This window comes from Cynocephalus volans, chromosome X, assembly GCF_027409185.1.
Source record: "Cynocephalus volans isolate mCynVol1 chromosome X, mCynVol1.pri, whole genome shotgun sequence".
Taxonomy (NCBI): domain Eukaryota; kingdom Metazoa; phylum Chordata; class Mammalia; order Dermoptera; family Cynocephalidae; genus Cynocephalus; species Cynocephalus volans.
This window is the reverse complement of record NC_084478.1, coordinates 137,428,455-137,444,517: the sequence shown is the minus strand read 5'-3', so window position 1 is coordinate 137,444,517 and position 16,063 is coordinate 137,428,455. Positions and strand designations below refer to the sequence as shown.

The following is a 16,063-nucleotide window of genomic DNA, read 5'->3' as shown; positions in this document are numbered from 1 at the left end:
GTGCCTGCCCTCCAGGAGTACATTGAGAGAATTTGAATACCTCAAACAAACTGAATAGGCTACAGAAAAAGAAATCAGCAACAACCCTAGACTACTTACTCATGAAAGGGAAAAAAAAGAGCAGATCTTTATCAATTGGTGTTGAGCCCAAAAGAAATCAAGTATTTAAAAACCACTTACTGATTTGAAATTATGAAAAAGAAAAGGAAAGCCTATATCTTAGAATATTTAAAAGGAAATACAATGTTATTACACTATTCAAGCATTCAAAGAATCAACATTCACAGTTTCATCTATATACAAGTAACCCTCAGAAGGTCCATGACATAATCATTTGTATTTTTGCTGAGGTACAAATTTGAATCCATATGCTTTGTGTTTAACTTTTTCATGAATCTGCTTTTTAAAGACCTCTAAGTCTATTCACTAATGGCAGATTTCTGTATATTTTTAATCTAGGAACATGAAAAACATTATACCAGGTACACAACTAGAGGTTGATAAATACACAATGCAACAATTGCTGAATAAACTGAATAGATAAGACTGGAGAAGCCTCTTTATAGGGCATCGACATCCTTGAATCTACCCTCTGTTCACCTTTCTTTCTAAAGGGAGGTACTGCCCATGACCAGCCCGTATTTGGAAAAGTAATCTAAGTGTGGTTGGCTTGGCCATGGCTCCTTGTGATTCGTTTGTCTTTTCATGTTGCTTTTCCCGAGCAACCCTTTTTTGTTTATTGCCTCTGCAATTGTCCAAAGTGGGAAGTAAGGTTGTTGCTGCTTGCACTTTGATCTCATTTATGTGAAAGGTGTTACGTGTGTGAAGATGGGATCTCCTGATTTTCAGAAAACTATTTTCTCTAATGCTAAAATTCAGAAAACACGTATTCAAGACATTTTGTTAAATTTCCAAGTGCTGAAGGTTCCTAGATTTATTTTTTTTAAAATGTTTATAATTATTTTATTATGAAGAGAAAATAATATAGAAAGTTTGGAGAATAAAGTAACTAAAAGATCTCTAACCTTTAACAATATTTTTGCATTTTTATGTACATTTTTAAACTACAATTTTATTTTATTTTTTTATTTTTTTATTTTTTTTTTCTAATATTTGTGAAACTTTAATGACTGGCTTATTTATAAACTGATGATAAAATAATCAATGATGACAATTTAATAAGCTCAGTTCGGCAAGACATGCTGGATTATAGGTTTTTCCTTAATTTCTTTTAAATTTTGTGCTTTTAAGTTTTTTTTTTTTTTTTTTAATTTTATTTTGTCGATATACATTGTAGCTGATTAATGCTCCCCATCACCAAAACCTCCCTCCCTTCTCCCTCCCCCCCTCCCCCCCAACAATGTCCTTTCTGTTTGTTTGTTGTATCAACTTCAAATAATTGTGGTTGTTATATCTTCTCCCCCCCCCCCCCGGTTTGTGTGTGTGTGTGTGTATGTGTGTCTGTGAATTTATATATTAATTTTTAGCTCCCTCCAATAAGTGAGAACATGTGGTATTTCTCTTTCTGTGCCTGACTTGTTTCACTTAATATAATTCTCTCAAGGTCCATCCATGTTGTTGCAAATGGCAGTATTTCATTCGTTTTTATAGCTGAGTAGTATTCCATTGTGTAGATGTACCACATTTTCCGTATCCACTCATCTGATGATGGGCATTTGGGCTGGTTCCAACTCTTGGCTATTGTAAAGAGTGCTGCGATGAACATTGGGGAACAGGTATACCTTCGACTTGATGATTTCCATTCCTCTGGGTATATTCCCAACAGTGGGATGGCTGGGTCGTATGGTAGATCTATTTGCAATTGCTTAAGGAACCTCCATACCATTTTCCATAGAGGCTGCACCATTTTGCAGTCCCACCAACAATGTATGAGAGTTCCTTTTTCTCCGCAGCCTCGCCAGCATTTATCGTTCATAGTCTTTTGGATTTTAGCCATCCTAACTGGGGTTAGATGGTATCTCAATGTGGTTTTGATTTGCATTTCCCGGATGCTGAGTGATGTTGAGCATTTTTTCATATGTCTGTTGGCCATTTGGATATCTTCCTTAGAGAAATGCCTACTTAGCTCTTTTGCCCATTTTTTAATTGGGTTGCTTGTTTTCTTCTTGTAAAGTTGTTTGAGTTCCTTATATATTCTGGATATTAATCCTTTGTCAGATGTATATTTTGCAAATATTTTCTCCCACTCTGTTGGTTGTCTTTTAACTCTTTTAATTGTTTCTTTTGCTGTGTAGAAGCTTTTTAGTTTGATATAATCCCATTTGTTTATTTTTCCTTTGGTTGCCCGTGCTTTTGGGGTCGTATTCATGAAGTCTGTGCCCAGTCCTATTTCCTGAAGTGTTTCCCCTATGTTTTCTTTAAGAAGTTTTATTGTCTCAGGGTGTATATTTAAATCCTTAATCCATTTTGAGTTGATTTTAGTATACGGTGAGAGGTATGGATCTAGTTTCATTCTCCTGCATATCGATATCCAGTTATCCCAGCACCACTTGCTGAAGAGGCAGTCCCTTCCCCAGTGAATAGGCTTGGTGCCTTTGTCAAAGATCAGATGGCAGTAAGTGTGTGGGTTGATTTCTGGATTCTCTATTCTATTCCATTGGTCAGTGTGTCTGTTTTTATGCCAGTACCATACTGTTTTGGTTATTATAGCTTTGTAGTATAGCTTAAAGTCAGGTAGTGTTATGCCTCCAGCTTTATTTTTTTTGCTGAGCATTGCTTTGGCTATTCGTGGTCTTTTATTGTTCCATATAAATGTCTGAATAGTTTTTTCCATTTCTGAGAAAAATGTCTTTGGAATTTTGATGGGGATTGCATTGAATTTGTATATCACTTTGGGTAGTATGGACATTTTCACTATGTTGATTCTTCCAATCCAAGAGCATGGAATATCTTTCCATCTTCTTGTATCCTCTCTAATTTCTCTCAGCAGTGGTTTGTAGTTCTCATTATAGAGATTTTTCACCTCCTTGGTTAACTCAATTCCTAAGTATTTTATTTTTTTGGTGGCTATTGTAAATGGGCAGGCTTTCTTGATTTCTCCTTCTGCATGTTCACTGTTGGAGAAAAGAAATGCTACTGATTTTTGTGTGTTGATTTTGTATCCTGCTACTGTGCTGAAATCATTTATCAATTCCAACAATTTTTTTGTAGAGGTTTTAGGCTGTTCGATATATAGGATCATGTCATCTGCAAACAGGGACAGTTTGACTTCATCTTTTCCAATCTGGATGCCCTTTATTTCCTTCTCTTCTCTGATTGCTCTGGCTAGTACTTCCAACACTATGTTGAATAGGAGTGGTGAGAGTGGGCATCCTTGTCTAGTGCCTGTTCTTAAAGGAAAAGCTTTCAGCTTTTCCCCATTCAGGATGATATTGGCAGTGGGTTTGTCATATATGGCTTTAATTATGTTGAGATACTTTCCCTCTATACCTAACTTATAGAGGGTCTTTGTCATGAATGAGTGCTGAACTTTATCAAATGCTTTTTCAGCATCTATAGAGATGATCATATGGTCCTTGTGTTTGAGTTTATTAATATGGTGTATCACATTTATTGATTTGCGTATGTTGAACCAACCTTGCATCCCTGGGATGAATCCCACTTGATCGTGATGAATAATTTTTCGTATGTGTTGCTGTATTCTGTTTGCTAGTATTTTAGTGAGGATTTTTGCATCTATATTCATCAAGGATATCGGCCTGTAGTTTTCTTTTTTGGTTATATCTTTACCTGGTTTTGGTATCAGGATGATGTTTGCTTCATAGAATGAGTTTGGGAGATTTGCGTCCATTTCAATCTTTTGGAATAGTTTGTGAAGAATCGGTGTCAATTCCTCTTTGAATGTTTGGTAAAATTCTGCTGTGAATCCATCTGGTCCTGGGCTTTTCTTAGTTGGGAGCCTTCTGATAACAGCTTCAATCTCCTTTATTGTTATTGGTCTGTTCAAATTTTCTACGTCTTCACGGTTCAGTTTTGGGAGCTTGTGTGTGTCCAAAAATTTATCCATTTCCTCCAGATTTTCAAATTTGTTGGCATATAGTTGTTTATAGTAGTCTCGAATGATCCCTTGTATTTCAGATGAATCAGTTGTAATATCGCCTTTTTCATTTCTAATTTTTGTTATTTGAGTCTTCTCTCTTCTTTTTTTTGTTAGCCATGCTAATGGTTTGTCAATTTTATTTATCTTTTCAAAAAACCAACTTTTTGATTCGTTGATCTTTTGAATTGTTTTTTGGTTTTTAATTTCATTCAGTTCTGCTCTGATCTTAATGATTTCTTTCCATCTGCTAACTTTAGGATTGGATTGTTCTTGTTTTTCTAGTTCTTTAAGGTGAAGTGTTAGGTTGTTCACTTGCCATCTTTCCATTCTTCTGAAGTGAGCATTTAATGCAATAAATTTTCCCCTCAGTACTGCTTTTGCAGTATCCCACAGGTTTTGGTATGATGTATCATTGTTTTCATTAGCTTCAATAAACTTTTTGATTTCCTGCTTGATTTCTTCTTGGACCCATATGTCACTAAGTAGAATGCTGTTTAATTTCCATGTGTTTGTATAGTTTCCAGAGTTTTGTTTGTTATTAATTTCTAGTTTTAATCCATTGTGGTCTGAGAAGATACATGGGATAATTCCAATTTTTTTGAATTTATTGAGACTTGATTTGTGACCTAATATGTGATCTATCCTGGAGAATGATCCATGTGCTGATGTGAAGGTTCCTAGATTTAGAGTGCTGACTAGCTCCTGAAATCAGCAGTCAACACCTAAAGGTACCAAAAAGAAAGAATGCGTGACTTTCACTTCTTTGAAAATGCTCTTGGGCAAACAAGAGTGAAAAGCAATCAGAGCACAAATCTTCAAAAGGCTGCTCAATTGATTATTTATGATATTTTGAAACTCAGCTGTTCTGAGATGCTTAATAATTATAATTAGTAATATTAGTAGCTACCTACAACTTATCACAGCAGGAATGGATATTTTCTAACATTTTATCTATCCTATTTGCTGTTTAATTAGAATCAAAAGTCAAAAGACTCAAATCCTTATTCCCTATTTCTCAGCCACACCATTTGCTTGCAGTGACTCTCTAGATGGTTATATTATTTCATTTTGTCCCTAGAGAGGAAAGAGTGAATGCAAGTTTGGGGAGAATGAATGAATGACATTCTGTAACTCATCTCCACTATACACGCTACACATAGAAAGTACTCAGCACTTGGTAAATTTCTACAGGTAATGTTGTCCTATAGATAGCACCATCTTTGTAGGTGAGCACTTTCTTTTCATTTGTAGCCACATAATTTACATCTTGACTCAGAAGGAATTTCAGTACAGCTCAAGCTCTTTAGAGTCCGGGTCAAGAGACCTCCACCACTCTACCACTTACTGTGTTATCTTTTAACCTCTCTGAGTCTGTTCCCTTATTTTTAAAACAGGTCTAATAGTTACACTTACTTAGGGTTATATGGATATTAAATGAAATAAGGTAAGAAACGTGTCTCTGGCATAGTACGTTAAGAGCCTAATAAATGTTTTATTTATAAATTATATAATTTATATGTTAAATTTATTTATACATTAAATTTATATATTATACAAATGTAATATATGTATTTAATAATTATCAGGATACATAGGAAAATATAATTTTAAAGGTTCAACTAAAAAGGTGATCCTTTTCCTGGGTAATTTTATTGTGATGACATCTTTGTGAGGTGATTGGGGAGAGGACAGGGCAGAATTATTATTCCTACCTTACTTAAGGAGCAAATAATGCTCTTTCTTAGGAAAACTAACAACAGTGATTACTAGTAAGCCAGAGCTGGAACACAGCTGTGGCTAGAGCTAGGCCACACTTTTTTCTCCATGGAGGGAAGAGGAATCCATGCCTGGGAGACTGCCAAAAAGAAGAACCTGCCCTATGTTTACTGACTATCCATTGTTTGAAAGGCAGATTTACAGAGAAGTGATAGGAGAGGTTAATGAGGTGAACAAAAGCCCATATAGCTGATTACAAAGATAAACCATTTGAGTAATGTGTAGAACAAGCAAAAAACAAACAAACAGAAAAAAAAAGACACTTCAGACTATTCAAGAGTTGCAAGGGCTTATAGGACAAATATTTCAGGATTCAAATTCTGGGCAAAAATAATCATGTGTCTAAATGAAGCAAACTAGCACTTACGCAGTCCTGAAAATGTGACTGTGTCGTCAGTTTTCTTACTGCTTCAAAACACTTGATCCTTTTCCCATTACTTTGGGGATCTCAGGCATCCAAAGCAAGCCTTCTTTTGACAAGCAATTACCAGGGCAGATGGGAAAATAGCCACCCTACCAAAGGGTGAGTGCCCCCATTTTGTTTTACTTGAAACATCACTGGCCATGAGGAAAATAATTCTACTTAAAAAGCTATCTGCATTTTCAATAGCACCACCTTTCCCAGAGTCCTAGAATGTTGATGGCTAATGCTCCCAGCTGCTTTTAATGTTACCCACTTGGTGGGTATTATTTATTTGGGCTAGTGACCAACTGAGTAGGATTAAATCAGCATGCTATATTTAAGTAAAAACTAATGAGATTTTATTGGCTTTGCATATGAACATTCACTGCATTCACATTTTCAGAGCATGAAAACAGGTTTATGCTATAACATTAAGTGTTTTCATGGTGCTGTACCAGCTTAGATAACATATATCAAAAACAGCATGTGTTGTGTAGAAAACCCCAAAATATCTGAATATTAGAAACATCAAATGTATTTAAAGTATAAAATACCAAATAGTAATTAAATGATAATATAAAGGAATAATGGTGTTAGTGTGCATACATTGAGCATTTGAGGAGGATTATTCATTCATTGTTTCCAATCACATGGGTATTATTTAATTCCCTGAAGTAGTCAATTATCAAACAAAACTCTCATGATGAGAATGTCATAATGCACAATCCAGAATGTTGGCTTCTAATAAATGAACTGTAAAGCATCTGTCACGCAGGAACCTCAAAGTAGTCGCTGAAACCCTTGAAGCAGTGCCAGGGGGGTAGGTTGCAAGTGTCTTACAATTTTATATAGAAAATATTTGAGTTGAAAATCTACGAAGCTTTCTTGAGCACATGCTGTGTATTCCAGGCACTGGGAAGGACACAGAGAGGAAAATTACACGCTCCTTGCCCCAAAGTGGCTATCTAATAGGAAAGACAGACAGATCTATAACTGTCATTCAAGACAGGCTATGACAGGTGCAAAAACATGGGTAGGAGCACTATACAATGAGAATAATAGGGGTGAGGGAGAAATTGACACTTAGTTGGGACAGATAAATTGGGCTAAAACCTATTTCCATTCTATAACCTCTGGATTTGAAGGAACCCCACAGTTCATCTTACAGTCCAGCCATCATTTTGTCATGACAGTTTCAACATTATTCCCCAAACTACAGTTGTTGAAAACCCTTTAAAGAGGTTTATATGGAAGAGAGAAAATCCATGCCCTCACAGATTTCATAATGGTAAGACTGTAAACCAGTTGATTTGCCCTTCTTTATATGGTTATATGCCCCCTACCTCCTTCCCCAAGAGTTCATACACCTTAATTGGCTGAGCATGTTATGGTCTTGCTTTCCCTAAAGCAGAAGTTCTCAAAGTTTGGTCTTTAGACCAGCAGCATCAGTATCACTTGGGAACTTAGAAATGCAAATTCTCAGGCTCCACCCCAGATCTACTGATTAAGAAACTGTGGAGATGCAGCCCAGCAATCTGTGATTTAATAAGTCATCCAGGTGATTGTGGTGCACAATCAAATTTGAGAATCACTGGTATATACAAGAGAAAGATTATTAGAAAGGACTGAGAACTAACACCACAGTCCCAAAGTTACACTCTAAAGAAAACATCATACATCATTTGAAGCAACAGGAACATCATAAGGCTTTTGTTCCAACTACTCAGAGGTATTTGCATTCCATCCGAACTGCCAGAAGCAGCAGTGCTTTAGACCCAGTGACACAATCTACAACTGTAGGATATAGGGTATGAAAAGCTCCTCGAGAAGTTGTCAGGGGAATCCTCCAGTCACACCTTATATGCAGCAGGTTTCTGTCCTATGGAGACTTGAACCAACTGACAACTCATAGAGGAATTTACAGGGCAGTATTCAAACACTAGTGAGCAGAGGATTCATATGGCATCTCCCAGCCCAGTCCTTCTCAATGCTGTCTCTTAACCAGAGCTGTCAGCTGTGGAAGGGATTTTATCTGTTCCTATGGAGAAAACAGCCTAACCTGCCCACCTGCTGCTAGATCCCCTGCTGGCTAGGTCCTTGATTTTGAATGTTACCCTTCAAAGGTTGCTTATGCTCACGTTAACAACAAAAGCAAATAGTTATAACTTCCCTAGCCCTGAGTCTCATTTTCCTTACTAAAGATTTTAATCAGAAATACAATGCAGTAAATTACATCTTCTTTCAGCAATTTAGTTTTCAGCCTTGTTTTTCAAACCAACTTTTGTGCTTGAGGTTAATGTCGTTGCCTGAGGTGTTGAATGAATATTGGAGATTTGACACCAAAGACAAAAGACAACAAATAAGGGAAGAGGAGAATGGAACCAAGAGTTGATTGAAAGCTAGGGATAATTTGACTATGTCGTGAAAATAGCAAATACAGAATGAATTACACCTTCTGCATCAGAGCTAACAAGCAGCTTGTTAGTTAAATAAGGCTCTCGGCAAAGTGAATTCTGACTTGCATTTCCCAAAATGCCCTGTTCTTCAGACCAAGCTCCAAACACCTAGAGGATTCAGCATTTAGTTAAAGTGGAGAAGCAATTCCTTTGGGATTGTTGCTTTAGCATAGTGACAGCAGGTAGACAGCTTGGCAGCAGCCTGTATTCTCTAGAGAATAGGAAAGGAGACACTTGTGAGGGGTGATCTTTCCCATACATGTTTTTAAAGTCACATTGGACATTCCCATGTAAGTTCAAGTTATCTTGCTCTGACCAACAACAGCAGGGAGAGGTTCTTGTTTTTAAAGATTCAAGCAAGCAAAGCATCCCAACCATGTCTGTGAATCAATGGAGAGCCCCAGGCAAAGATGAAAGCATGCAAAGCCTGCTGCCATTGAGAGTATGCAAGCACGCACATGCACACACATAAAACCAACACGAAAGACAGTTACACTGGGCACAGACCTGCTATACCCTATGTGCAGAGCCAGCTTTATGACAGTTTAGGCAGTAGCTTCTATCATCTGACTTGAAAGGTTCAGAAGAGTTCCTTATATTATTGAATTGAACAGGTTTGAAAAAGACAGTTCCTTGAAGGACCAGTACTCAGATTAAGGGTAGTTTTGATGTGGCAATGATATAAAAGCTCATTTCCCAAGACAGACCCTCGCCATGCACACCTCACTACTCAGCTAGGACCTAACCTTGGAAAAAGATGAATTAGATAGGCTGCCTTGGATGTGAGATGCATAATCAGAACAGGTTATATAAATGGGGGAGCAACTACATTTTAGTGGCTGTGTGAATCAGGAAAAACAAAGCACATACAAGGCTACCGTCCACAATTCAGAAGAAAATGGAGTTTAGAAGCTGGGAGTGCACAAAATGGCAGCTGAGCTGAACAAAGTGGCTCAATGCACCCTACTTGCCAAGAACATACGTGAAGGCTCTCTAAGGGCCATTTGGAGGTGATATAGCCTGGGGAAGGGAGTAGGCTCAAGAGCTTTCTTTTTGAAATGTAGAGTTTGCCTGAGAAGTAGATTTTTTTTTCTAGATTTCTGTCTGCATGCAGTGTCAGTCAGGATTGCTGCAAATTAAGAATACTGTCCCAAAATTTAGACAATTTACACTGACACTGGATGACTGATATTGTGCAAAGATTACAGTAAGTACTAGTAATCCAGGAGAAAAAAGTAGCTAAGAGTTATTCTTGTGAAAAATGGATGACATGGAGTGTGTAAATAATGGGAGCAAATGCAGCAAGATACTGGGAATCTTAGAACATTTAAAGCCTAATACATGACAAAGAGAGTTCAATACTGATAAATGTAGGATAATAAGTTTTATGGGGCTTTATCATATGCTGTAAGTTGGTGTGGATCATAAAATATGAAGAATAAAAAAAGTAGGGGAGTTGAAAGACAAGTCTGTGCGCATTATTTATGAGTGATGAGTGAAATGAATGAGAAGAACAGGTAGACAGTGTCTTGAATAATGATGACTTTGATGAGTCGTTACCACACAAATCTGTGTGCTTCATAAAATATGAGAAATATTAAGGAGCAGAAGAGTCAAAAGACAAGCCTACTCAGAATGAGATACAGAATGAAGGAAGAGAGGAATACAAGGAAATGCACAGAATAATGATGACTTTATGAGACTTTCACTCACCAGCCTGGATCCTTCATAAATATAAACCATATAGAAAATAAAAGAGCAGCAAAAAGAAGAGACAGGTCTGTGTCTGTCATAAAATATGAGAAAATAATGCCAACTACGCTCGACAAAATAAAAACAAAAATAATTGAGCCTAGTACACCTGTGGAAAGATAAAATTTTTAGATTAATGTGAACAAATAAAATGAGCGAGTGTAGAATTGTCTTGCCCATAGGGAATCAGCAAGCACCTAAGTAAGCCTTGTTGTTGCAGAGGCCACCTTGTTAACTGGCAGAGGCTTGGTGAATTCATAATTAGCCCCCACTACTCCCCAAAACAGCCAACAGCATTTAGGGTCTGGAAACTATATTTAACCATTAATTTCTAAACAGTTTGGCCTCACATACTGTCTCTCCTCAGCCCCTCTGGCTCCAATCCTCATGTAGTCTGCAGGAGATTTTTTTCAGCTTGTTTCTGCTTAATCTGTACCCGCCTTGTCAAATATTGCTTTGTAAAGACCTTTAAAAGGTTGCTGTATAGAACCAGAGATGTCCTTTTATTTTCATTTCTTGTTACATTGGACTTCGAATCTGGGACCAAATCTATCAGGAATAGCTCAAATTCCAGAACTCAATGATGTCAAACATCTTCTCTATTAGAACAAATGGGATTTCAAAATGATACGTAGACTGAGAGAATCAGACATGGCAAAACAAGTGTCAATATGCCATCTGCATGCCATTCAAAACCATGATTTACATAATTCATGAAATGGACAGCTCTCTGGAAAAAAAGAAAGCCATTGATCTATGTCACAAAACTAGGAATGTTCTGGGAGCTCACAATATACACAGACACTAATAGCAGCAATTATACTATCTTACCTTTGTGTAATACTTAATGGCTTGTGATTTGTGGTGGGGTAAGGCCTTAGGTAATGCAGGATAAATCCTATTAGCATAATTTATAACCAATTCCTCTGATTGCAACAGAATTTAGTGGTAATGTTTATTGACTAAAACATATAACACAAATTTTGGCTGATAACCATCTTTTGCTTATTTGTTTGTTTCTCAAATGATCTGACCTTGATTTACAAATTCTGTTAGAAGAATGTATAATCCCAGGGTGGAATTATTAGGGTTACTCTGGAAAGCCATGTTTGCCTGAATAACATGGTCCCTTTTAATCCAAGATTGAGCTACCCTGGATACCCCGATTCTCATTAGGTGAAAAAAAACATTGATGCCCTAGGAAAAATCATTGATCATGCTCAACCTTCCTCAACCCTGCCAACTCCAGCTATAAAATGCATGTTCAAGAGCTCAGGGCTGCAAGATTAGGATTGGACTCTGGTGAAAAAAACTGTCCCCTCCCCATCCCCCGAATAATGGCAGACCAGTGAAAAATCTTTGCTTGAGTTTGATCCCAGGGCCCTCTTCTTTTTATTTAAATGGAAAGATTTGTATGTCTTTGGGGGGGGGGAACATAGTTGATTGTACATATATGTGGGGTACAGAGTTGAATATCATTACTTGTGTGCAACGTTACTAATGTTGACTTATGCATCACATAGTATATTCAACATTATACAATATAATCGTTTTCCGTGGCCCTTTACCAATTCCTCCCTTCCGCCTCTCCCAGTCCCCCTTTTCCAACTCTGCTAACCTCACTTCTGTTCTCTCCTTTTTAAAGTTCAACAAGTTATTGTGATTGTTGTATTTGTTTATTTATTTATTTATTTGTTTATTTTTTAGTTCCCACTTGTGAGTGAGGTCATGTGGCATTTCTCTTTCTATGCCTGGCTTATTTCACTTAACATGGTTTTCTCTAAGTTCATCCATGTTGCTGCAAATGGCAATATTTTATTCTTTTTTATGGTAGAGTAGTATTCCATGGTGTATATATACCTCATTTTCCTTATCCAGTCATCCAATGATGGACGTTTAGGTTGGGTCCAACTCTTGGCTATTGTAAATAGAGCTGCGACAAAAATGGGGGGGGGGTATCCCTTCGACATGATGATTTCCATTCCTTTTAGTATATACCCAGAAGTGGGATTGCTGGATTGTATGGCAGATCTATCTGCAGTTGTTTGAGAAACCGCCATACTGTTTTCCGTAATGGTTACACTAATTCTCAGTCCCACCAACAGTGTACAAGTGTACTCCTTTCTCCACATCCTTGCCAGCATTTGTTATTCTTTGTCTTTTTGATAACAGCCAGTCTAACTGGGGTGAGATATTTCAGTGTCGTTTTAGTGTGCATTTCCCTGATGCTGAGTGATGTTCAGCATTTTTTCATGTGTTAGCTGGCCATTTGTATATCCTCTTTTCAGAAATGTCAGGGCCCTCTTCTTAACTGCCAGGTTCCTGAAGTTTGTTACACCTTGTAGTCCAGACTGTAGTGGACATTTTAGTTGTCTATATCCCTGGGAGAGAGCCCTGTTTAAGGGCTAGTTTAATAAAAATCGCATTATTTGGCAAGGATGAGACTTATTCATTTAAAGAGAAAATGTCATGAAATATTTTGTTTAAATTAGGCAAGAAAAATAGGATAACATAGTAACAATAATGTCTTTTTTGTAGACTTTAACTTAAAGCTCACTCAACTAAGTTTGCTTGTTTGTGTGGTTGGTGGGTCGGTTGATTTCCAGAGAAAGAGATTTGGCAGTGTGTATCTATAGCCTATAAATATTCATACCTGTGTGTGTAAATGTATACAAAATGCACACAACAGATTGATGCTGATGACTACCTCTGGTGAGAAGACCAGGAAGTGGGCAAGAGGTGGTCAGCAAGGACTTTAGTCATATCTATAATGTGTTTATGTATTACCTAATGCAATTAATTTTAATTTTTATAGGAGAAAAGTATCCTTCCACAGCTAGGACTCTCTTCTAAGGAAATAAGAAATTCAATGCAGAAAAAATTAAGAAACAACTAAATGTTCTGAAATTGGGGGTGGGTAAAACAAGTTACAGAATACTATTTTAAGGGTATAGTATATAACAACAAGATGATATATTAAGAATTTTCTAATTACACTGAACTGTGTTGATAATACACTGTTTACTTATAAAATACCAGTATTCAGAACTACACTTAGTATGATCCCAATTTTAATACGTAAAAAAGATGTACATATCCTCCCCAAAATGTTATTAGCAGTTGTTACTGGTTGGTAAAATTATTGTTTTATTTATTATACTTGACTGTGTTTCCCACAGCTTCTACAACTTGGCTTCTAGAATCTAGTTTCAACATGATTTTTAAAATGTAATATGAATTGGTCCTGTGTTGCAGGCGTGCCTGTGTGATTCGAGGCCAAGTGGTGGCCGTAGATGGAACCCCTTTAGTAGGGGTGAATGTCAGTTTCTTGCACCACAGCGATTATGGATTTACCATCAGCCGGCAAGATGGAAGGTACGTCAATATTGCTTCTCACCATTATGAGAGCCAAATACTGACTTTAGCCATGGGTAAAACCAGGGCTTAGATGATACAGTGATGGTAAGCCCATCTTCTTTCCAGCTATATCTAGAAAAGTCATAGGTGATATTTATTTCCTCTATTTCTCCTCTGATTCAAACCAAATTTCTCTTCTAACCCTTTACTGGTTAAGTCTTCTTGAAACCTTGGCCATGTGAAAAGTTTTCTAACCTTCATCTAATTCCATTTATAAATCCAGAGTCAAAGTTCAGTGAGATGATTCAAATAACAAATAGGGAACCATGGAACACTTAGGCTGTGCCTCCACAACAGCCCCAAAATATTTTAGAAATGAATGTGTCCAAAAGGCTTATTCCAAAAGTACAGAATTCAGACACATTAATTAAAAGTTTTTTTTGAATGTGTCCTCCCTAGGTTGCCTGTTTGACTAGTGGCTGCAACTGATTGACAAGCGTGGCCAGCCTACATAACTACAGTCATTTAACCTTAAGCACCAACCACCAGGCTGCTCTCTAAGGGCTTCTCCTGGTTCTCTAAGACCTAGGAATCAAGATGTCTAAGTAGAACCTTTTCATCCTGGAAAAGGATTTGCTCACAAAAACATTTTTGTTGCTGTCATTTAGTTAGACATTTGTTCAGAATATTTGAGTCAATAGGCCCATGTGTCCAGCTTAAAGGTACCTATTTATGAATCTCAGGAGCACTGTAATAATGGCCTTGCAGTGCCCTAGTCTCCGGGTGGTACCCTTAAAATGCCCTACTTACAATAAGCCACTTCAATACTCACAAAAAAGACCTGTTGGCTTGGAGTTTTATCACAGTGTGAGAGACTATCTCATTTCAAAAACCTACAATCAAACCTTATTAGACCTAGCTGCTTCAGAAATGTTAATTGTTCAACTTGGGCTATTCTTAATTTGTTTTTTCAATTGCCTGTCAAGAAAGTGCTCATAAAGAATTAGTTAAAGAAGATATAAGGAAGAGTTTTAACCTACTTAAGAAAACAAGCTGTTTTTAAGGACTTTAGTAAATTATATGAATTATTTGTATGTAAATTATATTGTTAATTACTAACTAGCTACCTATTTATAACAAGCTCAGCAGAACTACCTTGTAGCAGGTAGTATATGTATATATATGTAGGTATGTGTGTGTGCATATATATACTTGAATATATAATAAATACTACATTTCCTTTCAAATATTCCATAATTGGAGTGCTCTACTTATTCAAATGGACCTTTCTTCCAGTTAGAATAAATGATGGAATTTTGGTAATTCATTCACCAGTCACTAGTACACAAAACTAGCCTCTCCCTTGCCAGCATCTTCAACTATGTGCTGTAAATTGAGGAATGGATTATTTCTTTAAATAGAATATGCCCCCAGAGACATTTGACTTCTCATGACTTCTAGCAGAGAACTGATGGGTCCTCAGTTTTGCTTTTTGGTTTTTGTTTTTTGGGTTTTTTTAGCTTGCATACAAAGATTTCAGTGAATTATTTTACATTCACAAAAGAACCTAAAAGAATCTTGATGTCTAAAAAGTCTAGAAATTTCTGTTTACGGTTTACAGAGAATATTAAAGAGAGTAATTTTTTGTTGTTATTTTCGTGTTTTTAGTTTTAAGTAAAATGCCAAGACCCCCCTCTGCCAACTCACTGTGAGAACTAAGTTTATGTAGGTGACAGATACTAGCTAGAGTCCCCTCTGGCAATAAGTTTCCCCTCAGGCTTCATAAAGGGTGTAAGCATTCAAAATATGTGCCCCAAATGCTAACCAGACTGTCCCACTGACATTTCTTGGACATAAAGTAACAGTGTGATGAAAGTTTCCATTTATATGTCTCTGCTTATTGCTACCTCAGATTGAGTAAGTACATTTCAAAAGTACAAAATCATATGGAAAATATACTTGAGAGCAATGGATAATAGAAAGCCTGAGATTAGCATTTAGATACTTAGAGTGTGATATGGGAGATGCTGAAAGGGTCCTCTGTGTCCAAATCTCAATCTCTCCAGTCTGCTGCAGTGCTTGTAACTCACCAGTGGCACCACTGCTTTGGGTTGAGCTATTGCTCTCTTGAAGTCCATGTTAAATGCAAATATGTTATGTGGGATATAGAACTATTTACCTGCTTTATCAACCACTAGCAAAAGTTAATTGACAACTTTCCCTGGAGAACTAGAAAAGGTCTTTGTCTGGGGACCAAAA

The 16,063-nt window shown here is 36.9% G+C and overlaps 1 protein-coding gene across 3 annotated transcripts in view; it reads left to right on the top strand.

Moving 5' to 3' along the window:
- Positions 1-16,063, top strand: part of TENM1 (teneurin transmembrane protein 1) — a 559,047-nt gene that overhangs the window by 405,814 nt on the left and 137,170 nt on the right. For all 3 annotated transcript variants that reach the window (XM_063082943.1, XM_063082944.1, XM_063082942.1), the window contains exon 16: positions 13,703-13,822. In XM_063082943.1, the coding sequence (XP_062939013.1) occupies positions 13,703-13,822 (120 nt within the window). The remainder of the gene's footprint in view (positions 1-13,702; positions 13,823-16,063) is intronic.